The sequence below is a fragment of the Taudactylus pleione genome, unplaced genomic scaffold (assembly GCF_031769625.1).
Source record: "Taudactylus pleione unplaced genomic scaffold, aTauple2 ptg000580l, whole genome shotgun sequence".
NCBI classification, from domain to species: Eukaryota; Metazoa; Chordata; class Amphibia; order Anura; family Myobatrachidae; genus Taudactylus; species Taudactylus pleione.
Genome location: NW_028284982.1, coordinates 1,620,426 through 1,647,251, shown reverse-complemented (window position 1 = coordinate 1,647,251; position 26,826 = coordinate 1,620,426). Strand labels below are relative to the sequence as shown.

At 49.3% G+C, this 26,826-nt stretch overlaps 1 protein-coding gene across 2 annotated transcripts in view; it reads right to left on the bottom strand.

Moving 5' to 3' along the window:
- Nucleotides 1–26,826, bottom strand: part of TAF1C (TATA-box binding protein associated factor, RNA polymerase I subunit C) — a 130,913-nt gene that overhangs the window by 16,497 nt on the left and 87,590 nt on the right. For both annotated transcript variants that reach the window (XM_088453526.1, XM_088453525.1), the window contains exons 11-13: nucleotides 22,120–22,255; nucleotides 20,664–20,792; nucleotides 14,360–14,537 (exon numbers count right to left, since the gene is read on the bottom strand). In XM_088453526.1, the coding sequence (XP_088309652.1) occupies nucleotides 14,360–14,537; nucleotides 20,664–20,792; nucleotides 22,120–22,255 (443 nt within the window). The remainder of the gene's footprint in view (nucleotides 1–14,359; nucleotides 14,538–20,663; nucleotides 20,793–22,119; nucleotides 22,256–26,826) is intronic.

The window sequence follows — 26,826 nt, the reverse complement described above, 5'->3', positions numbered from 1 at the left end:
CTCACTGCTTGTACATTGCAGGTACTCCCCTATCTGCTGCTGTATGTATATCCAGGAAACTCCTTACTGCACTCACTGCTTGTACATAGCAGGTACTCCCCTATCTGCTGCTGTATGTATATCCAGGAATCTCCTTACTGCACTCACTGCTTATACATAGCAGGTACTCCCCTATCTGCTGCTGTATGTATATCCAGGAAACTCCTCACTGCTTGTACATAGCAGGTACTCCCCTATCTGCTGCTGTATGTATATCAAGGAAACTCCTCACTGCACTCACTGCTTGTACATAGCAGGTACTCCCCTATCTGCTGCTGTATGTATATCCAGGAATCTCCTTACTGCACTCACTGCTTGTACATAGCAGGTACTCCACTATCTGCTGCTGTATGTATATCCAGGAAACTCCTCACTGCACTCACTGCTTGTACATTGCAGGTACTCCCCTATCTGCTGCTGTATGTATATCCAGGAATCTCCTCACTGCACTCACTGCTTATACATTGCAGGTACTCCCCTATCTGTGTGCTGTATGTATATCCAGGAATCTCCTTACTGCACTCACTGCTTGTGCATAGCAGGTACTCCCCTATCTGCTGCTGTATGTATATCCAGGAATCTCCTCACTGCACTCACTGCTTGTACATAGCAGGTACTCCCCTATCTGCTGCTGTATGTATATCCAGGAATCTCCTTACTGCACTCACTGCTTGTACATAGCAGGTACTCCCCTATCTGCTGCTGTATGTATATCCAGGAATCTCCTTACTGCACTCACTGCTTGTACATAGCAGGTACTCCCCTATTTGCTGCTGTATGTATATCCAGGAATCTCCTTACTGCACTCACTGCTTGTACATAGCAGGTACTCCCCTATCTGCTGCTGTATGTATATCCAGGAATCTCCTCACTGCACTCACTGCTTGTACATAGCAGGTACTCCCCTATCTGCTGCTGTATGTATATCCAGGAATCTCCTTACTGCACTCACTGCTTGTACATAGCAGGTACTCCCCTATCTGCTGCTGTATGTATATCCAGGAATCTCCTCACTGCACTCACTGCTTGTACATTGCAGGTACTCCCCTATCTGCTGCTGTATGTATATCCAGGAAACTCCTCACTGCACTCACTGCTTGTACATTGCAGGTACTCCCCTATCTGCTGCTGTATGTATATCCAGGAATCTCCTCACTGCACTCACTGCTTGTACATAGCAGGTACTCCCCTATCTGCTGCTGTATGTATATCCAGGAATCTCCTCACTGCACTCACTGCTTGTACATTGCAGGTACTCCCCTATCTGCTGCTGTATGTATATCCAGGAAACTCCTCACTGCACTCACTGCTTGTACATTGCAGGTACTCCCCTATCTGCTGCTGTATGTATATCCAGGAATCTCCTCACTGCACTCACTGCTTGTACATAGCAGGTACTCCCCTATCTGCTGCTGTATGTATATCCAGGAATCTCCTCACTGCACTCACTGCTTGTACATTGCAGGTACTCCCCTATCTGCTGCTGTATGTATATCCAGGAAACTCCTCACTGCACTCACTGCTTGTACATTGCAGGTACTCCCCTATCTGCTGCTGTATGTATATCCAGGAATCTCCTCACTGCACTCACTGCTTGTACATAGCAGGTACTCCCCTATTTGTGTGCTGCTCTTACTGACTGCTCTTATTGTTCAAAACACCTCTGACTGGATCGGCTCTGTAAATTGTAATTTTTGCCTTCATACTACCTCAAATCCTGTTTGTACTGTATTGCCTTTTTCCATAGCATCACATCAATCCACTTTAGTCAATCTTTATTTTAATAACCAATTCCTGTACCCACTACTCACATACTTCACTTTTGGAGCTATGCTCATACATTAGCAGCACTCTTCTATTACTGGTATTTCTGAACATTTAATTACTTTTATCCACACAGTCTCCGCATCACACTGTCCCTATATCACACTGTCCCTATATCACACTGTCCCTATATCACACTGTCCCTATATCACACAGACCCCACAGCACACAGACCCCACAGCACACAGACCCCACAGCACACAGACCCCACAGCACACAGACCCCACAGCACACAGACCCCACAGCACACAGACCCCACAGCACACAGACCCCACAGCACACAGACCCCACAGCACACAGACCCCACAGCACACAGACCCCACAGCACACAGACCCCACAGCACACAGACCCCACAGCACACAGACCCCACAGCACACAGACCCCACAGCACACAGACCCCACAGCACACAGACCCCACAGCACACAGACCCCACAGCACACAGCCCCCACAGCACACAGCCCCCACAGCACACAGCCCCCACAGCACACAGCCCCCACAGCACACAGCCCCCACAGCACACAGCCCCCACAGCACACAGCCCCCACAGCACACAGCCCCCACAGCACACTGTCCCTACAGCACACAGCCTCCACAGCACACAGCCTCCACAGCACACAGCCTCCACATCAGTTTTCATCTTGCTTATTACCTTGTCCACAGCATGAACACTCTTACCTCAAACACCCCCCTTATTCGGTGCCCACATAATCCTCTACTTTATCCATCCCTATCTTCCCCCTCTTGTCTCCTCCGCTTGCTGTTCCCTCTATTTTCTCTCATCAGTTTGCTTTCCAACCCTCTGCTTCTTTCCCTCCACTCTCCTGTCCCTCCACTCTCAACCACCTCCCTCCCTCCATGGCCTTGTTACCCCACCACTAAGCCCCATTCCCTCCTGCCTCTGCCTGTCACCTCCCTCCCTCCATGACCTTGTTACCCCACCACTAAGCCCCATTCCCTCCTGCCTCTGCCTGTCACCCTCCCTCCCTCCATGGCCTTGTTACCCCACCGCTAAGCCCCCATTCCCTCCTGCCTCTGCCTGTCACCTCCCTCCCTCCATGACCTTGTTACCCCACCACTAAGCCCCATTCCCTCCTGGTTCTGCCTGTCACCTCCCTCCCTCCATGGCCTTGTTACCCCACCGCTAAGCCCCATTCCCTCCTGCCTCTGCCTGTCACCCTCCCTCCATGGCCTTGGTACCCCACCACTAAGCCCCATTCCCTCCTGGTTCTGCCTGTCACCTCCCTCCCTCCATGGCCTTGTTACCCCAACACTAAGCCCCATTCCTCCTGGTTCTGCCTGTCACCTTCCTCCCTCCATAGCCTTGTTACCCCACCACTAAGCCCCATTCTCTCCTGGTTCTGCCTCTCACCTCCCTCCCTCCAAGGCCTTATTACCCCCCCACTAAGCCCCATTCCCTCCTAGTTCTGCCTGTCACCTCCCTCCCTCCATGGCATTGTTACCCCACCACTAAGCCCTATGCCCTCCTGCCTCTGTCTGTCACTTCCCTCCCTCCATGGCCTTGTTACCCCACCACTAAGCCCCATTCCCTCCTGCCTCTGCCTGTCACCTCCCTCCCCCATGACCTTGTTACCCCACCACTAAGACCCATTCTCTCCTGGTTCTGCCTGTCACCTCCCTCCCTCCATGGCCTTGTTACCCCACCACTAAGCCCCATTCCCTCCTGGATCTGCCTGTCACCCTCCCTCCCTCCATGGCCTTGTTACCCCACCGCTAAGCCCCATTCCCTCCTGGTTCTGCCTGTCACCTCCCTCCCTCCATGGCCTTGTTACCCCACCACTAAGCCCCATTCCCTCCTGCCTCTGCCTGTCACCCTCCCTCCATGGCCTTGTTACCCCACCACTAAGCCCCATTCCCTCCTGGATCTGCCTGTCACCCTCCCTCCCTCCCTCCATGGCCTTGTTACCCCACCACTAAGCCCCATTCTCTCCTGGTTCTGCCTGTCACCTCCATGGCCTTGTTACCCCACCACTAAGCCCCATTCCCTCCTGTCTCTGGATGTCACCTCCCTCCCTCCATGGCCTTGTTTCCCCATCACTAAGCCCCATTCCCTCCTGGTTCTGCCTGTCACCTCCTTCCCTCCATGGCCTTGTTACCCCACCACTAAGCCCCATTCCCTCCTGGTTCTGCCTGTCACCTCCCTCCCCCCATGACCTTGTTACCCCACCACTAAGCCCTATGCCCTCCTGCCTCTGCATGTCACCACCATCCCTCCATGGCCTTGTTACCCCACCACTAAGCCCCATTCCCTCCTGGTTCTGCCTGTCACCTTCCTCCCTCCATGGCCTTGTTACCCCACCACTAAGCCCCATTCCCTCCTGGTTTTGCCTGTCACCCTCCCTCCCTCCATGGCCTTGTTACCCCACCACTAAGCCCCATTACCTCCTGGTTATGCCTGTCACCTCCCTCCCCCCATGACCTTGTTACCCCACCACTAAGCCCTATGCCCTCCTGCCTCTGCCTGTCACCACCATCCCTCCATGGCCTTGTTACCCCACCACTAAGATCCATTCCCTCCTGGTTCTGCCTGTCACCTCCTTCCCTCCATGGCCTTGTTACCCCATCACTAAGCCCCATTCCCTCCTGGTTCTGCCTGTCACCTCCTTCCCTCCATGGCCTTGTTACCCCACCACTAAGCCCCATTCCCTCCTGGTTCTGCCTGTCACCCTCCCTCCCTCCTTGGCCTTGTTACCCCACCACTAAGCCCCATTACCTCCTGGTTATGCCTGTCACCTCCCTCCCCCCATGACCTTGTTACCCCACCACTAAGCCCTATGCCCTCCTGCCTCTGCCTGTCACCACCATCCCTCCATGGCCTTGTTACCCCACCACTAAGACCCATTCCCTCCTGGTTTTGCCTGTCACCTCCAGGGCTACCAAGACAAATTCCCTGTGGGACCACAGTATATTGGGGATGGCTGCACCTGTTTGTGGGTGGGTCTAGCATGTGAGACGCACCCAGTCACAGGATCATGGCATAGCACCCAGCAGCTGGGACTAAAGTAGTCACTATTAGGATTGCAGGACAGTCCCATAATAGCTGCATTATTAGCTGGATGTATTTAGATGCTAAAATGTAACAGATAAAAACTAAAGTGCAACTATTTTATTCTGTACATCTCTCATGTAAATTACACATAAACAAAATCTATTTTCTGTCATAGAGATGGATGTATGAAGGACTTAATTTTGACATAACATCAGGTCTCTTATACACACACATTCCACAGCTCATATCCTAACCCCCTGCTCCATGCTCCTTCATCACTATCTACCCCATCTGTGTCACCCCTGTCTGTCTGCCCCTCACATTACACAGCTCATATCCTAACCCCCTGCTCCATGCTCCTTCCTCACTATCTACCCCATCTGTGTCTCCCCTGTCTGTCTGCCTCTCACATTCCACAGCACATATCCTAACCCTCTGCTCCATGCTCCTTCCTCACTATCTACCCCATATCTGTGTCACCCCTGTCTGTCTGCCCCTCACATTCCACAGCTCATATCCTAACCCCATGCTCCTTCCTCACTATCTACCCCATCTGTGTCACCCCTGTCTATCTGCCCCTCACATTCCCCAGCTCATATCCTAACCCTCTGCTCCATGCTCCTTCCTCACTATCTACCCCATCTGTGTCACCCCTGTCTGTCTGCCCCTCACATTCCACAGCTCATATCCTAACCCCCTGCTCCATGCTCCTTCCTCACTATCTACCCCATCTGTGTCACCCCTGTCTGTCTGCCCCTCACATTCCACAACACATATCCTAACCCCCTGCTCCTTCCTCAATATCTACCCCATCTGTGTCACCCATCTGTCTGCTCCTCACATTCCACAGCTCATATCCTAACCCCCTGCTCCATGCTCCTTCATCACTATCTACCCCATCTGTGTCACCCCTGTCTGTCTGCCCCTCACATTCCACAGCTCATATCCTAACCCCCTGCTCCTTCCTCACTATCTACCCCATCTGTGTCACCCCTGTCTATCTGCCCCTCACATTCCCCAGCTCATATCCTAACCCTCTGCTCCATGCTCCTTCCTCACTATCTACCCCATCTGTGTCACCCCTGTCTGTCTGCCCCTCACATTCCACAGCACATATCCTAACCCCCTGCTCCATGCTCCTTCATCACTATCTACCCCATCTGTGTCACCCCTGTCTGTCTGCCCCTCACATTACACAGCTCATATCCTAACCCTCTGCTCCATGCTCCTTCCTCACTATCTACCCCATCTGTGTCTCCCCTGTCTGTCTGCCTCTCACATTCCACAGCACATATCCTAACCCTCTGCTCCATGCTCCTTCCTCACTATCTACCCCATATCTGTGTCACCCCTGTCTGTCTGCCCCTCACATTCCACAGCTCATATCCTAACCCCATGCTCCTTCCTCACTATCTACCCCATCTGTGTCACCCCTGTCTATCTGCCCCTCACATTCCCCAGCTCATATCCTAACCCTCTGCTCCATGCTCCTTCCTCACTATCTACCCCATCTGTGTCACCCCTGTCTGTCTGCCCCTCACATTCCACAGCTCATATCCTAACCCCCTGCTCCATGCTCCTTCCTCACTATCTACCCCATCTGTGTCACCCCTGTCTGTCTGCCCCTCACATTCCACAACACATATCCTAACCCCCTGCTCCTTCCTCAATATCTACCCCATCTGTGTCACCCATCTGTCTGCTCCTCACATTCCACAGCTCATATCCTAACCCCCTGCTCCATGCTCCTTCATCACTATCTACCCCATCTGTGTCATCCCTGTCTGTCTGCCCCTCACATTCCACAGCTCATATCCTAACCCCCTGCTCCATGCTCCTTCATCACTATCTACCCCATCTGTGTCACCCCTGTCTGTCTGCCCCTCACATTACACAGCTCATATCCTAACCCCCTGCTCCATGCTCCTTCCTCACTATCTACCCCATCTGTGTCACCCGTCTGTCTGCCCCTCACATTCCACAGCACATATCCTAACCCACTGCTCCATGCTCCTTCCTCACTATCTACCCCATCTGTGTCACCCCTGTCTGTCTGCCCCTCACATTCCACAACACATATCCTAACCCCCTGCTCCTTCCTCAATATCTACCCCATCTGTGTCACCCCTGTCTATCTGCCCCTCACATTCCCCAGCTCATATCCTAACCCCCTGCTCCATGCTCCTCCCTCACTATCTACCCCATCTGTGTCACCCCTGTCTGCCCCTCACATTCCACAGCTCATATCCTAACCCCCTGCTCCATGCTCCTCCCTCACTATCTACCCCATCTGTGTCACCCATCTGTCTGCCCCTCACATTCCACAGATCATATCCTAACCCACTGCTCCATGCTCCTTTCTCACTATCTACCCCATCTGTGTCACCCCTGTGTGCCCCTCACATTCCACAGCACATATCCTAACCCCCTGCTCCATGCACCTTCCTCACTATCTACCCCATCTGTGTCACCCCTGTCTGTCTGCCCCTCACATTCCACAGATCATATCCTAACCCCCTGCTCCATGCTCCTTCCTCACTATCTACCCCATCTGTGTCACCCCTGTCTGCCCCTCACATTCCACAGCACATATCCTAACCCCCTGCTCCATGCACCTTCCTCACTATCTACCCCATCTGTGTCACCCCTGTCTGTCTGCCCCTCACATTCCACAGCACATATCCTAACCCCCTGCTCCATGCTCCTTCCTTACTATCTACCCCATCTGTGTCACCCCTGTCTGTCTGCCCCTCACATTACACAGCTCATATCCTAACCCTCTGCTCCATGCTCCTTCCTCACTATCTACCCCATCTGTGTCACCCCTGTCTGTCTGCCTCTCACATTCCACAGCACATATCCTAACCCTCTGCTCCATGCTCCTTCCTCACTATCTACCCCATATCTGTGTCACCCCTGTCTGTCTGCCCCTCACATTCCACAGCTCATATCCTAACCCCATGCTCCTTCCTCACTATCTACCCCATCTGTGTCACCCCTGTCTATCTGCCCCTCACATTCCCCAGCTCATATCCTAACCCTCTGCTCCATGCTCCTTCCTCACTATCTACCCCATCTGTGTCACCCCTGTCTGTCTGCCCCTCACATTCCACAGCTCATATCCTAACCCCCTGCTCCATGCTCCTTCCTCACTATCTACCCCATCTGTGTCACCCCTGTCTGTCTGCCCCTCACATTCCACAACACATATCCTAACCCCCTGCTCCTTCCTCAATATCTACCCCATCTGTGTCACCCATCTGTCTGCTCCTCACATTCCACAGCTCATATCCTAACCCCCTGCTCCATGCTCCTTCATCACTATCTACCCCATCTGTGTCACCCCTGTCTGTCTGCCCCTCACATTACACAGCTCATATCCTAACCCCCTGCTCCATGCTCCTTCCTCACTATCTACCCCATCTGTGTCACCCGTCTGTCTGCCCCTCACATTCCACAGCACATATCCTAACCCACTGCTCCATGCTCCTTCCTCACTATCTACCCCATCTGTGTCACCCCTGTCTGTCTGCCCCTCACATTCCACAACACATATCCTAACCCCCTGCTCCTTCCTCAATATCTACCCCATCTGTGTCACCCCTGTCTGTCTGCCCCTCACATTCCCCAGCTCATATCCTAACCCCCTGCTCCATGCTCCTCCCTCACTATCTACCCCATCTGTGTCACCCCTGTCTGCCCCTCACATTCCACAGCTCATATCCTAACCCCCTGCTCCATGCTCCTCCCTCACTATCTACCCCATCTGTGTCACCCCTGTGTGCCCCTCACATTCCACAGCACATATCCTAACCCCCTGCTCCATGCACCTTCCTCACTATCTACCCCATCTGTGTCACCCCTGTCTGTCTGCCCCTCACATTCCACAGATCATATCCTAACCCCCTGCTCCATGCTCCTTCCTCACTATCTACCCCATCTGTGTCACCCCTGTCTGCCCCTCACATTCCACAGCACATATCCTAACCCCCTGCTCCATGCTCCTTCCTCACTATCTACCCCATCTGTGTCACCCCTGTCTGTCTGCCCCTCACATTACACAGCTCATATCCTAACCCTCTGCTCCATGCTCCTTCCTCACTATCTACCCCATCTGTGTCACCCCTGTCTGTCTGCCTCTCACATTCCACAGCACATATCCTAACCCTCTGCTCCATGCTCCTTCCTCACTATCTACCCCATATCTGTGTCACCCCTGTCTGTCTGCCCCTCACATTCCACAGATCATATCCTAACCCCCTGCTCCATGCTCCTTCCTCACTATCTACCCCATCTGTGTCACCCCTGTCTGTCTGCCCCTCACATTCCACAGCACATATCCTAACCCCCTGCTCCATGCTCCTTCCTTACTATGTACCCCATCTGTCTGCCCCTCACATTCCACAGATCATATCCTAACCCCATGCTCCTTCCTCACTATCTACCCCATCTGTGTCACCCCTGTCTGTCTGCCCCTCACATTCCACAGCTCATATCCTAACCCCCTGCTCCATGCTCCTTCCTCACTATCTACCCCATCTGTGTCACCCCTGTCTGTCTGCCCCTCACATTCCACAGCACATATCCTAACCCCCTGCTCCATGTTCCTTCCTTACTATGTACCCCATCTGTCTGCCCCTCACATTCCACAGATCATATCCTAACCCCATGCTCCTTCCTCACTATCTACCCCATCTGTGTCACCCCTGTCTGTCTGCCCCTCACATTCCACAGCTCATATCCTAACCCCCTGCTCCATGCTCCTTCCTCACTATCTACCCCATCTGTGTCACCCCTGTCTGTCTGCCCCTCACATTCCACAGCTCATATCCTAACCCCCTGCTCCATGCACCTTCCTCACTATGTACCCCATCTGTGTCACCCCTGTCTGTCTGCCCCTCACATTCCACAGCTCATATCCTAACCCCCTGCTCCATGCACCTTCCTCACTATCTACCCCATCTGTGTCACCCCTGTCTGTCTGCCCCTCACATTCCACAGCACATATCCTAACCCCCTGCTCCATGCTCCTTCCTTACTATGTACCCCATCTGTCTGCCCCTCACATTCCACAGATCATATCCTAACCCCATGCTCCTTCCTCACTATCTACCCCATCTGTGTCACCCCTGTCTGTCTGCCCCTCACATTCCACAGCACATGTCCTAACCCCCTGCTCCATGCTCCTTCCTCACTATCTACCCCATCTGTGTCATCCCTGTCTGTCTGCCCCTCACATTCCACAGCACATATCCTAACCCCCTGCTCCATGCTCCTTCCTCACTATCTACCCCATCTGTCTGCCCATCCCCTTTAGAATGTAAGCTCACACGAGCAGGGCCCACGTCCCTCACGTGCTTCTCCTATCCCTACATATATTATCATTTACTCCTAACTCCCCAATTGGCACCTAACACTTGGTTGCTGAGGTCCTGCTGCTCGTGTTATACAGATGTGTATATACCATATCCTTGTCCTGTATTGTTTTGTATTATTAACGGTTTTTCATGTGAGCTCATTTATGTACTGTGTAAGGAGCTGCAGAACCTTTGTGGCAATAATAAATACATACACACATGACAGATATACACCACACATACACACACGACAGATATACACCACACATACACACACGACAGATATACACCACACATACACACACGACAGATATACACCACACATACACACACGACAGATATACACCACACATACACACACGACAGATATACACCACACATACACACACGACAGATACACACACACACGACAGATACACACACACACACGACAGATACACACACACACACGACAGATACACACACACACACACACGACAGATACACACACACACGACAGATACACACACACACACGACAGATACACACACACACACGACAGATACACACACACACGACAGATACACACACACACGACAGATACACACACACACACACACGACAGATACACACACACACACGACAGATACACACACACACACGACAGATACACACCACACACACATGACAGATACACACCACACACACATGACAGATATACACCACACATACACACACGACAGATATACACCACACATACACACACGACAGATACACACACACACGACAGATACACACACACACACGACAGATACACACACACACACGACAGATACACACACACACACACACGACAGATACACACACACACGACAGATACACACACACACACGACAGATACACACACACACACGACAGATACACACACACACACACACACACGACAGATACACACACACACGACAGATACACACACACACACGACAGATACACACACACACACGACAGATACACACACACACACACGACAGATACACACACACACACACGACAGATACACACACACACGACAGATACACACACACGACAGATACACACCACACACACATGACAGATACACACCACACACACATGACAGATATACACCACATACACATGACAGATATACACCACACATACACACACACGACAGATATAACATAAATGTAAATGATCCCTTCTGTACTCTCAAAACTATACTTTACATACCAAACCCCCCCGTTCTCTGCAATCCCTGTACTTTACTTACCTTAAGACTCCTCTTCATTTCATTTACACACCAGGCCGACCCACCCACCTATCGAACGATTGCAGTGCACACACACTCACCAACCGTGCGGCCACAGTTCCTACGCAGACACCACCGGCGGGTCCCTGCAGCGTGTGTACGCGTGATCGGCGGGTCCCTGCAGCGTGTACGGGTGGTCGGCGGGTCCCTGCAGCGTGTGTACGGGTGGCCGGCGGGTCCCTGCAGCGTGTGTACGGGTGGCCGGCGGGTCCCTGCAGCGTGTGTACGGGTGATCGGCGGGTCCCTGCAGCGTGTGTACGGGTGGCCGGCGGGTCCCTGCAGCATGTGTACGGGTGATCGGCGGGTCCCTGCAGCGTGTGTACGGGTGATCGGCGGGTCCCTGCAGCGTGTACGGGTGGTCAGCGGGTCCCTGCAGCGTGTGTACGGGTGGTCGGCGGGTCCCTGCAGCGTGTGTACGGGTGGTCGGCGGGTCCCTGCAGCGTGTGTACGGGTGGTCGGCGGGTCTCTGCAGCGTGTGCACGGGTGGTCGGCGGGTGGCCTGTACACACAGCCAGACGTGCCGATATCTGCAACATACTGTATATGGGCATCGACTGTGATGTGGGACAGATACAATACGGCTGAGCGGCATCGTTCATAAAATCTTTACACATCCTCCGATGCACTACATATATATCGCCCGTTCAATACAAAGGGCCACATATCTATCTATCAGTGTGTACCCAGTATTAGTCTCCTGTCCTGCACTCTCCTCCCATTACTCTGCTGATTGGCCAGAGCGTGTCCTGGAGCAGGGGGGAGAGCGGGAAAGCCACAGTCTCCTCCCATTACTCTGCTGATTGGCCAGAGCGTGTCCTGGAGCAGGGGGGAGAGCGGGAAAGCCACAGTCTCCTCCCATTACTCTGCTGATTGGCCAGAGCGCGTCCTGGAGCAGGGGGGAGAGCGGGAAAGCCACAGTCTCCTCCCATTACTCTGCTGATTGGCCAGAGCGTGTCCTGGAGCAGGGGGGAGAGCGGGAAAGCCACAGTCTCCTCCCATTACTCTGCTGATTGGCCAGAGCGTGTCCTGGAGCAGAGCGGGAAACTGCACTCTCCTCCCATTACTCTGCTGATTGGCCAGAGCGTGTCCTGGAGCAGGGGGGAGAGCGGGAAAGTCACAGTCTCCTCCCATTACTCTGCTGATTGGCCAGAGCGTGTCCTGGAGCAGGGGGGAGAGCGGGAAAGTCACAGTCTCCTCCCATTACTCTGCTGATTGGCCAGAGCGTGTCCTGGAGCAGGGGGAGGGCGGGAAACTGCACTCTCCTCCCATTACTCTGCTGATTGGCCAGAGTATGTCCTGGAGCAGGGGGGAGAGCGGGAAACTGCACTCTCCTCCCATTACTCTGCTGATTGGCCAGAGCGTGTCCTGGAGCAGGGGGGAGAGCGGGAAAGCCACAGTCTCCTCCCATTACTCTGCTGATTGGCCAGAGTATGTCCTGGAGCAGGGGGAGAGCGGGAAAGTCACAGTCTCCTCCCATTACTCTGCTGATTGGCCAGAGCGTGTCCTGGAGCAGGGGGGAGAGCGGGAAAGCCACAGTCTCCTCCCATTACTCTGCTGATTGGCCAGAGTATGTCCTGGAGCAGGGGGAGAGCGGGAAAGTCACAGTCTCCTCCCATTACTCTGCTGATTGGCCAGAGTATGTCCTGGAGCAGGGGGGAGAGCGGGAAAGTCACAGTCTCCTCCCATTACTCTGCTGATTGGCCAGAGTATGTCCTGGAGCAGGGGGAGAGCGGGAAAGTCACAGTCTCCTCCCATTACTCTGCTGATTGGCCAGAGCATGTCCTGTGGGACCCGGTCATTTTCTCACTGTCACCCACCAGGATCAGACTTCTATTAGACATGTTAGATATTAGAATAAATCATTGGAGACAGGCAGCAGGAAGCAGAGAGGCCCAGAGTTCCGGGAGGAAAGGCGGCAGAGAGTGTGCCGGGAGGAAAGGCGGCAGAGAGTGTGCCGGGAGGAAAGGCGGCAGAGAGTGTGCCGGGAGGAAAGGCGGCAGAGAGTGTGCCGGGAGGAAAGGCGGCAGAGAGAGTCCCGGGAGGAAAGGCGGCAGAGTGTGTCCCGGGAGGAAAGGCGGCAGAGAGAGTCCCGGGAGGAAAGGCGGCAGAGAGTGTCCCGGGAGGAAAGGCGGCAGAGAGAGAGTCCCGGGGAAAAAAGCGGCATAGTGTGTGCCGGGAGGAAAGGCGGCAGAGAGAGTGCCGGGAGGAAAGGCGGCAGAGTGTGTGCCGGGAGGAAAGGCGGCAGAGTGTGTGCCGGGAGGAAAGGCGGCAGAGAGAGTGCCGGGAGGAAAGGCGGCAGAGAGAGTGCCGGGAGGAAAGGCGGCAGAGAGAGTGCCGGGAGGAAAGGCGGCAGAGAGAGTGCCGGGAGGAAAGGCGGCAGAGAGTGTGCCGGGAGGAAAGGCGGCAGAGAGTGTGCCGGGAGGAAAGGCGGCAGAGAGTGTGCCGGGAGGAAAGGCGGCAGAGAGAGTGCCGGGAGGAAAGGCGGCAGAGAGAGTGCCGGGAGGAAAGGCGGCAGAGAGAGTGCCGGGAGGAAAGGCGGCAGAGAGTGTGCCGGGAGGAAAGGCGGCAGAGAGAGTGCCGGGAGGAAAGGCGGCAGAGAGAGTCCCGGGAGGAAAGGCGGCAGAGAGTGTGCCGGGAGGAAAGGCGGCAGAGAGAGTCCCGGGAGGAAAGGCGGCAGAGAGAGTCCCGGGAGGAAAGGCGGCAGAGAGTGTCCCGGGAGGACAGGAATGAGTGTGATGTGAGAAGTCATTGTTAGATTCAGATTTCGGCGAGAGGACTATGTGACATAGCTACATAGGAATAGACAGACATTATGTTACGATACCTGAATACTGCAGCATCTGGGTCTCCTGACTGTGCTGAGTTCCCAGCAGAATCTTGTTTGGACTGTCGGTCACTTCCCCGGGGATTACAGTGACATAGGCAGGGGGTCTCTCCAACATATGGTCCCATTTAGCCAGCGGCACCAGAGGGAATCTCTCGTCCATGATGTACAGTGAGAACTAGGAAGAGAGAGAGACAGTGTAACCAATACGGTCTGCAATAAGCGGAGGTCTCCCCACAGGGTATAAATGACCTTATATCCCTTAGATCTCTACAGCTGGCTGTAACACAGTATAAGTATAAAACAGCTTTTGTGCGGTCATGTCTCAGGTAGAGATATACAATGATAGTACAATCATATAACGCTAACATCAGTCTTATAATACTGGGTCCACGTGATGTAGAGGACAGCCTGGACCGATGTGTTCTCCTCTGTGTGTGGCCCAGTCATACACAACAAAGCAGAGAACAGACCCCTGATAGTGAGATATGGAGAACTCTAATAAAGTGATGATAGGTATAACGGAGATTCTCTGTGTATTGTACTCACAAGGAATATTACTGCTATGTTCCCATCATGGACAGCTCTGTGTACTGTACTCTCAGGGAATATTACTGCTATGTTCCCATCATGGACAGCTCTGCGTACTGTACTCAGGGAATATTACTGCTATGTTCCCATCATGGACAGCTCTGCGTACTGTACTCACAGGGAACATTACTGCTATGTTCCCATCATGGACAGCTCTGTGTACTGTACTCTCAGGGAATATTACTGCTATGTTCCCATCATGGACAGCTCTGTGTACTGTACTCACAGGGAATATTACTGCTATGTTGCCATCATGGACAGCTCTGTGTACTGTACGCTCAGGGAATATTACTGCTATGCTCCCATCATGGACAGCTCTGTGTACTGTACTCACAGGGAATATAACTGCTATGCTCCCATCATGGACAGCTCTGTGTACTGTACTCACAGGGAATATAACTATGTTCCCATCATGGACAGCTCTGTGTACTGTACTCACAAGGAATATTACTGCTATGTTCCCATCATGGACAGCTCTGCGTACTGTACTCACAGGGAATATTACTGCTATGTTCCCATCATGGACAGCTCTGTGTACTGTACTCACAGGGAATATTACTGCTATGTTCCCATCATGGACAGCTCTGTGTACTGTACTCACAGAGAATATTACTGCTATGTTCCCATCATGGACAGCTCTGTGTACTGTACTCTCAGGGAATATTACTGCTATGTTCCCATTATGGACAGTTCTGTGTACTGTACTCACAGAGAATATTACTGCTATGTTCCCATAATGGACAGCTCTGCGTACTGTACTCAGGGAATATTACTGCTATGTTCCCATCATGGACAGCTCTGCGTACTGTACTCACAGGGAACATTACTGCTATGTTCCCATCATGGACAGCTCTGTGTACTGTACTCTCAGGGAATATTACTGCTATGTTCCCATCATGGACAGCTCTGTGTACTGTACTCACAGGGAATATTACTGCTATGTTGCCATCATGGACAGCTCTGTGTACTGTACTCACAGGGAATATAACTGTTATGCTCCCATCATGGACAGCTCTGTGTACTGTACTCACAGGGAATATAACTGCTATGCTCCCATCATGGACAGCTCTGTGTACTGTACTCTCAGGGAATATTACTGCTATGCTCCCATCATGGACAGCTCTGTGTACTGTACTCACAGGGAATATAACTGCTATGCTCCCATCATGGACAGCTCTGTGTACTGTACTCACAGGGAATATAACTATGTTCCCATCATGGACAGCTCTGTGTACTGTACTCACAAGGAATATTACTGCTATGTTCCCATCATGGACAGCTCTGTGTACTGTACTCACAGGGAATATTACTGCTATGTTCCCATCATGGACAGCTCTGTGTACTGTACTCACAGGGAATATAACTGCTATGCTCCCATCACGGTTACTTTGGGGTACACATCGGTGTATGACTGGCAGTGTACCTGCTATATAACAGGAAGTGAGAAAAACTAAATAATGCCACCTCTATGTGCACTTAGCATTTAACCAAGTGCCTTGGCATGTCCACAAGACCACCTACCCCCCCAATCCACTCTGCCACGCCCACTGCTGAGACCAGGCCCCCAAAAGTAAACTCCACCTCTTTCTTTGCCCGCGATACAAGATCTTACACCCCAGTGTATAATATAGGAGCATACGTGGGGAACAGAAGCCTGGAATCTGCACAGGAGTCCTCCGGCTATTACAGTTTGTGTAGCTGGCAGTAATGTCTCAGGGAAACCCTCCAGGTTATGGCCTAGAGCAGCTGTAATGAATGTGAGGACACCGGGTTTATGTGTGCGTTATTCTTTATTCTCGCCTACTGGCCCTCAGCGCCTTGAGAAAGGCAACGCTATATATAGCTCTCGCACGGTACCCCGGGTCCTTTATGGGTACAGGGATGCACAGCTGTGAGACTCCGGTGGGCACGGTGCTGTTGGGAGAGGTACTGCTGAACGACTTGCTGGTCCTGGCCGCTTGGCCCGAAGGGATTCCGCTACTTGCGAGAGTAGGGCACGCTTCGAAAGTCACCCAGCTCCAACTGGCCCGCTAACCGCGAACCTGAGCCACCTCCTGATAGAGCAGTAAGTTTTGGCTGCGTATCTGTCCCTGGTCTCCCTTTGATGAAGTCTGCTGCTGGAAGTCAGTAGGGTCTACAATTCTGACTGGGTCTGAAGGTGCCTCAGCTACTCCACATCAGTCCTGCCTCGCCAGCCAGGAACCAAGAACCCAGGAGTCCAGCTTCAGCCCCTTTTATCCCACCTGCCCTGTGCAGAGGTTGGGTGGATTTTGAATCCCCAGATGTAAATGTCCCTGAGCTGCTGGGACCCCCTGCTGGGCTGGTGCCTGTGTGTGTAGTTTATGGCCGGCCCGCGTTCCTGAGGTGGGATCTGGGCTAGGAGGGAATAACAGGCAGGAGAGAGTTCTCTTGGTCACTGGGTGCAACTTAAGAACCAGAGTATTGCCCACACATTCTCTAGCAGAGGTTTGGCAGATGGTTGAGGGGCACCAGCAGTTGTCCTGGTAACTAATCCGTTTGATCCCCGTGAAGGCAAAAAAGGGGATCATCACAATGATACCGACTGGTATCACCTGGGCAACTATTAGCCTCCCCCGTGTGCCACTACACAGCTTTCACACAGGTTTATGTACGTCTCCAATAAGGACTACACAAATATTGGTATGGGAGGTTGTCACACCACGCCCCAGCCTAAGCTCAGATACACAAACATGACGCAGGTGGGCGGTTGTGACGTGGGTTTTACCCGAGCGGTCAACACGAAGAGTATTAGAATAGCACTCTTGCGTTCGCTTCTCCACGCCATGAATTCATAGAGCACAGAGATAACGCTGAGAAATATTTAGGCTTTACTGAGAAAATATCTCCAGGGTTAAATTAGGAAAAACAGGTGAATAAACAAGACACACAGATATAAATGTACAGGTAATAAACAAGACACACAGATATAAATGTACAGGTAATAAGACACACAGATATAAATGTACAGGTAATAAGACACACAGATATAAATGTACAGGTAATAAGACACACAGATATAAATGTACAGGTAATAAGACACACAGATATAAATGTACAGGTAATAAGACATACAGATATAAATGTACAGGTAATAAGACATACAGATATAAATGTACAGGTAATAAGACACACAGATATAAATGTACAGGTAATAAGACATACAGATATAAATGCACAGGTAATAAACAAGACATACAGATATAAATGTACAGGTAATAAGACATACAGATATAAATGTACAGGTAATAAGACATACAGATATAAATGTACAGGTAATAAGACATACAGATATCATTCTGTGCATTTATAATCTGTATGTCTTATTACCTGTACATTTATATCTGTAAGTCTTATTACCTGTACATTTATATCTGTATGTCTTATTACCTGTACATTAATATCTGTGTATGTCTTATTACCTGTACATTAATATCTGTGTATGTCTTATTACCTGTACATTTATATCTGTATGTCTTATTACCTGTACATTTATATCTGTATGTCTTGTTTATTACCTGTACATTTATATCTGTATGTCTTATTACCTGTACATTTATATCTGTAAGTCTTATTACCTGTACATTTATATGTGTATGTCTTGTTTATTACCTGTACATTTATATCTGTATGTCTTGTTTATTACCTGTACATTTATATCTGTATGTCTTGTTTATTACCTGTACATTTATATCTGTATGTCTTGTTTATTACCTGTACATTTATATCTGTATGTCTTGTTTATTACCTGTACATTTATATCTGTATGTCTTGTTTATTACCTGTACATTTATGTCTGTATGTCTTATTACCTGTACATTTATATCTGTATGTCTTATTACCTGTACATTTATATCTGTATGCCTTGTTTATTACCTGTACATTTATATCTGTATGTCTTGTTTATTACCTGTACATTTATATCTGTATGTCTTGTTTATTACCTGTACATTTATATCTGTATGTCTTGTTTATTACCTATACATTTATAGCTGTATGTCTTATTACCTGTACATTTATATCTGTGTGTCTTGTTTATTACCTGTACATTTATATCTGTATGTCTTGTTTATTACCTGTACATTTATATCTGTATGTCTTGTTTATTACCTGTACATTTATATCTGTATGTCTTGTTTATTACCTGTACATTTATATCTGTGTGTCTTGTTACCTGTACATTTATATCTGTGTCTTGTTTATTACCTGTACATTTATATCTGTGTGTCTTGTTACCTGTACATTTATATCTGTGTCTTGTTTATTACCTGTACATTTATATCTGTCTTATTACCTGTACATTTATATCTGTATGTCTTATTACCTGTACATTTATATCTGTATGTCTTATTACCTGTACATTTATATCTGTATGTCTTATTACCTGTACATTTATATCTGTGTGTCTTATTACCTGTACATTTATGTCTGTATGTCTTGTTTATTACCTGTACATTTATATCTGTATGTCTTATTACCTGTACATTTATATCTGTGTGTCTTATTACCTGTACATTTATATCTGTGTGTCTTATTACCTGTACATTTATATCTGTGTGTCTTATTACCTGTACATTTATGTCTGTATGTCTTGTTTATTACCTGTACATTTATATCTGTATGTCTTATTACCTGTACATTTATATCTGTATGTCTTATTACCTGTACATTTATATCTGAATGTCTTATTACCTGTACATTTATATCTGTATGTCTTATTACCTGTACATTTATATCTGTGTGTCTTATTACCTGTACATTTATATCTGTGTGTCTTATTACCTGTACATTTATATCTGTATGTCTTATTACCTGTACATTTATATCTGTGTCTTGTTTATTACCTGTACATTTATATCTGTGTCTTGTTTATTACCTGTACATTTATATCTGTATGTCTTGTTTATTACCTGTACATTTATATCTGTATGTCTTATTACCTGTACATTTATATCTGTGTGTCTTATTTATTACCTATACATTTATATCAAATAAAAGAAAATTATATTTAAGTCAGAATCCTAAGTTATGTTACTCTGAGATCTTAGATCTGTGCGGAGGGAGACCACCATAGGCCAAAGATGGGGCGCACTCCTAGCACCTCCCTTGTAGAGTGAATCCCCAGCAGTGTGGGTTGCTGGGCCTTATAGTACCACGACTCCTCTCTCACCCAGGAGCCCCCACCCTTTTCAGGCTCAAAAATACTGTCCTTTGTTCTCCCAGGCCCTGTGTATGTAAATTACCATGGCTACAGGAACCTAAACCTCATATTACTCTCTGGGCTTTGAAGATATTTTATTATAGGGAGACTGATAACTTAAGGTGCTAAGAACGACCCTCTCAGCAGTCGGTGTGTCTGTGCTCTGGACTTGCACAATGGCCCCTTAGGGTGCAGAGCAAACACTACGTCCATGAAGCTTCTGTCTCCAAGGACTAGATAGCACCTGGCCACTTGGTCCTGAGTAGCTGATACAGACACAGATATGACATATTGTACAAATTCATAGCAAGCAGACATTCCTGAATTATATATTTATGGGGAACTATAATAATACTCATCACTCTCACGGTCAGGTTGTTGCTCATAGTACCATGAGCACACTTTACCAGGGGCACACAGGATACATACGGTCATGCCACATGGCTTTGAGGAATTGTAGTAACCCATGGCGATGGACACAGAGGTGATTTATACCTGGGTGGTCACAAGGAAGAGTTCAGGGTTTGTCTCCCTCAGACAGTGCTGCAATATCACCCTCTCTCCGCGCTGACACGAAGATTCCTGCCCGATACGAAACAGGTCCAATCCCTGAGCCCCGGGCACCTGGAGATACAAAGTGGCATCAGTCAGTCACACACACAGGTCTGATCCCTGAGCCCCGGGGGGCACCTGGAGATACAAAGTGGCATCAGTCACACACACAGGTCTGGTCCCTGAGCCCCGGGCACCTGAGGAGACAAAAGGTGGCATCAGTCACACACACAGGTCTGATCCCTGAGCCCCGGGCACCTGAGGAGACAAAAGGTGGCATCAGTCACACACACAGGTCTGATCCCTGAGCCCCGGGCACCTGGGAGATACAAAGTGGAATCAGTCACACACACAGGTCAGGTCCCTGAGCCCCGGGCACCTGGAGATACAAAGTGGCATCAGTCACACACACAGGTCTGATCCCTGAGCCCCGGGGGGCACCTGGAGATACAAAGTGGCATCAGTCACACGCACAGGTCTGATCCCTGAGCCCCGGGGGGCACCTGGAGATACAAAGTGGCATCAGTCACACACACAGGTCTGATCCCTGAGCCCCGGGGGGCACCTGGAGATACAAAGTGGCATCAGTCACACACACAGGTCTGATCCCTGAGTAGATGAGGAAACTCAAGGTGGGATCAGTCACACGCACAGCTCCGATCCCTGAGTAGATGAGGAAACACAAGGTGGGATCAGTCACACGCACAGCTCCGATCCCTGAGTAGATGAGGAGACACAAGGTGGGATCAGTCACACGCACAGCTCCGATCCCTGAGTAAATGAGGAGACACAAGGTGGGATCAGTCACACGCACAGCTCCGATCCCTGAGTAGATGAGGAGACACAAGGTGGGATCAGTCACACGCACAGCTCCGATCCCTGAGTAGATGAGGAGACACAAGGTGGGATCAGTCACACGCAAAGCTCCGATCCCTGAGTAGATGAGGAGACACAAGGTGGGATCAGTCACACGCACAGCTCCGATCCCTGAGTAGATGAGGAGACACAAGGTGGGATCAGTCACACGCACAGCTCCGATCCCTGAGTAGATGAGGAGACACAAGGTGGGATCAGTCACACGCACAGCTCCGATCCCTGAGTAGATGAGGAGACACAAGGTGGGATCAGTCACACGCACAGCTCCGATCCCTGAGTAGATGAGGAGACACAAGGTGGGATCAGTCACACGCACAGCTCCGATCCCTGAGTAGATGAGGAGACACAAGGTGGGATCAGTCACACGCACAGCTCCGATCCCTGAGTAGATGAGGAGACACAAGGTGGGATCAGTCACACACACAGCTCCGATCCCTGAGTAGATGAGGAGAGACCATGTCCGGCCAGTCACACATGGCACAATATGGGGATATGATCATATATTGTCAGATAGTACAATTACCCTGATATCAGCAGCCTGAACTCCTGTCCTGTCAGCGAAGGTGAGAACACGTGGATGTGCGGTGAAATCGCTCCATCGCCAACGAGATTCATCACGGAAAAAGAGGGTGTAAGGATTCTGCCGAATCTGCTGTAACCTGTGGGAGTATAACGATTACACTGCAGCAGAACATATGGGGTACAGGGCGGGGTGCAGGGAAAGGGGAATAGATGCAGCCAAATGCTTAGGCTGAAGGAGGGAGAGAGTGATACAGCAGACTGGCCAGGATGGGGGACAGGGATGGAGAGCTGCAGCATTCTGTCTGGGTTGTGTGGAGGGGGGGTAGTTATACTGGAATGACTGGTGTGGGGGATAGCTCCAGCATTCTGTCAGGGCTGTGTGGAGGGGGGGTAGTTATACTGGAATGACTGGTGTGGGGGATAGCTGCAGCATTCTGTCTGGGCTGTGGGACGGAGGTGGGGGTAGTTATACTGGAATGACTGGTGTGGGGGATAGCTGCAGCATTCTGTCTGGGCTGTGTGGAGGTGGGGGTAGTTATACTGGAATGACTGGTGTAGGGGATAGCTGCAGCATTCTGTCTGGGCTGTGTGGAGGGGGGGGTAGTTATACTGGAATGACTGGTGTGGGGGATAGCTGCAGCATTCTGTCTGGGCTGTGTGGAGGGGGGGTAGTTATACTGGAATGACTGGTGTGGGGGATAGCTGCAGCATTCTGTCTGGGCTGTGTGGAGGGGGGGGTAGTTATACTGGAATGACTGGTGTGGGGGATAGCTGCAGCATTCTGTCTGGGCTGTGTGGAGGGGGGGTAGTTATACTGGAATGACTGGTGTGGGGGATAGCTGCAGCACTGTCTGGGCTGTGTGGAGGGGGGGGTAGGTATACTGGAATGACTGGTGTGTGGGATAGCTGCAGCATTCTGTATGGGCTGTGGGACGGAGGTGGGGGTAGTTATACTGGAATGACTAGTGAGGGGGATAGCTGCAGCATTCTGTCTGGGCTGTGTGGAGGGGGGGTAGTTATACTGGAATGACTGGTGTGGGGGATAGCTGCAGCATTCTGTCTGGGCTGTGTGGAGGGGGGGGTAGTTATACTGGAATGACTGGTGTGGGGTATAGCTGCAGCATTCTGTCTGGGCTGTGTGGAGGGGGGGGTAGGTATACTGGAATGACTGGTGTGTGGGATAGCTGCAGCATTCTGTATGGGCTGTGGGACGGAGGTGGGGGTAGTTATACTGGAATGACTAGTGAGGGGGATAGCTGCAGCATTCTGTCTGGGCTGTGTGGAGGGGGGGTAGTTATACTGGAATGACTGGTGTGGGGGATAGCTGCAGCATTCTGTCTGGGCTGTGTGGAGGGGGGGGTAGTTATACTGGAATGACTGGTGTGGGGTATAGCTGCAGAATTCTGTCTGGGCTGTGGGATAGTAGGTGGGGTGTATCAGTTGCAGCTGACTGGCAGGACTGTAGGGATGTTGCTGAGGCAAGATGTGGCCAGGGACCCCCACACACGTTGCTAAAATACCATCTGTGGCAATGAAGGGGTTAACCCTCATACTGCGGTGCCATCTTTAAAGGGACAATGTAGGCGCAGGGCGTCATGTACCTGTTGTGATCCACCGCAGCTCATTACCAACACTGGTCCCAGCTGTTATATCCTGCTCACATTGTATTACTGCCTCTGCTATATCACTGATTGTTACTACACCTGTACTTCATCATCATCATCTGCAGCTGTTATATCCTGCTCACATTGTATTACTGCCTCTGCTATATCACTGATTGTTACTACACCTGTACTTCATCATCATCATCTGCAGCTGTTATATCCTCCTCACATTGTATTACTGCCTCTGCTATATCACTGATTGTTACTACACCTGTACTTCATCATCATCATCATCTGCAGCTGTTATATCCTCCTCACATTGTATTACTGCCTCTGCTATATCACTGATTGTTACTACACCTGTACTTCATCATCATCATCATCATCTGCAGCTGTTATATCCTGCTCACGTTGTATTACTGCCTCTGCTATATCACTGATTGTTACTACACCTGTACTTCATCATCATCATCTGCAGCTGTTATATCCTGCTCACATTGTATTACTGCCTCTGCTATATCACTGATTGTTACTACACCTGTACTTCATCATCATCATCATCTGCAGCTGTTATATCCTGCTCACGTTGTATTACTGCCTCTGCTATATCACTGATTGTTACTACACCTGTACTTCATCATCATCATCTGCAGCTGTTATATCCTGCTCACATTGTATTACTACCTCTACTATATCACTGATTGTTACTACACCTGTACTTCATCATCATCATCTGCAGCTGTTATATCCTGCTCACATTGTATTACTGCCTCTGCTATATCACTGATTGTTACTACACCTGTACTTCATCATCATCATCATCTGCAGCTGTTATATCCTGCTCACATTGTATTACTGCCTCTACTATATCACTGATTGTTACTACACCTGTACTTCATCATCATCATCATCTGCAGCTGTTATATCCTGCTCACATTGTATTACTACCTCTGCTATATCACTGATTGTTACTACACCTGTACTTCATCATCATCATCTGCAGCTGTTATATCCTGCTCACATTGTATTACTGCCTCTGCTATATCACTGATTGTTACTACACCTGTACTTCATCATCATCATCTGCAGCTGTTATATCCTGCTCACACTGTATTACTGCCTCTGCTATATCACTGATTGTTACTACACCTGTACTTCATCATCATCATCATCATCTGCAGCTGTTATATCCTGCTCACGTTGTATTACTACCTCTACTATATCACTGATTGTTACTACACCTGTACTTCATCATCATCATCATCTGCAGCTGTTATATCCTGCTCACATTGTATTACTACCTCTGCTATATCACTGATTGTTACTACACCTGTACTTCATCATCATCATCTGCAGCTGTTATATCCTGCTCACATTGTATTACTGCCTCTGCTATATCACTGATTGTTACTACACCTGTACTTCATCATCTGCAGCTGTTATATCCTGCTCACATTGTATTACTGCCTCTGCTATATCACTGATTGTTACTACACCTGTACTTCATCATCATCATCTGCAGCTGTTATATCCTGTTCACATTGTATTACTGCCTCTACTATATCACTGATTGTTACTACACCTGTACTTCATCATCATCATCTGCAGCTGTTATATCCTCCTCACACTGTATTACTGCCTCTACTATATCACTGATTGTTACTACACCTGTACTTCATCATCATCATCATCTGCAGCTGTTATATCCTGCTCACATTGTATTACTGCCTCTGCTATATCACTGATTGTTACTACACCTGTACTTCATCATCATCATCATCTGCAGCTGTTATATCCTGCTCACATTGTATTACTGCCTCTGCTATATCACTGATTGTTACTACACCTGTACTTCATCATCATCATCTGCAGCTGTTATATCCTGCTCACATTGTATTACTGCCTCTACTATATCACTGATTGTTACTACACCTGTACTTCATCATCATCATCATCTGCAGCTGTTATATCCTGCTCACATTGTATTACTGCCTCTGCTATATCGCTGATTGTTACTACACCTGTACTTCATCATCATCATCTGCAGCTGTTATATCCTGCTCACACTGTATTACTGCCTCTACTATATCACTGATTGTTACTACACCTGTACTTCATCATCATCATCATCTGCAGCTGTTATATCCTGCTCACATTGTATTACTGCCTCTACTATATCACTGATTGTTACTACACCTGTACTTCATCATCATCATCTGCAGCTGTTATATCCTGCTCACATTGTATTACTGCCTCTGCTATATCACTGATTGTTACTACACCTGTACTTCATCATCATCATCATCTGCAGCTGTTATATCCTGCTCACATTGTATTACTGCCTCTGCTATATCACTGATTGTTACTACACCTGTACTTCATCATCATCATCATCTGCAGCTGTTATATCCTGCTCACATTGTATTACTGCCTCTGCTATATCACTGATTGTTACTACACCTGTACTTCATCATCATCATCTGCAGCTGTTATATCCTGCTCACACTGTATTACTGCCTCTACTATATCACTGATTGTTACTACACCTGTACTTCATCATCATCATCATCTGCAGCTGTTATATCCTGCTCACATTGTATTACTGCCTCTACTATATCACTGATTGTTACTACACCTGTACTTCATCATCATCATCTGCAGCTGTTATATCCTGCTCACATTGTATTACTGCCTCTGCTATATCACTGATTGTTACTACACCTGTACTTCATCATCATCATCATCTGCAGCTGTTATATCCTGCTCACATTGTATTACTGCCTCTGCTATATCACTGATTGTTACTACACCTGTACTTCATCATCATCATCATCATCATCTGCAGCTGTTATATCCTCCTCACATTGTATTACTGCCTCTGCTATATCACTGATTGTTACTACACCTGTACTTCATCATCATCATCTGCAGCTGTTATATCCTCCTCACATTGTATTACTGCCTCTGCTATATCACTGATTGTTACTACACCTGTACTTCATCATCATCATCTGCAGCTGTTATATCCTGCTCACATTGTATTACTGCCTCTGCTATATCACTGATTGTTACTACACCTGTACTTCATCATCATCATCATCTGC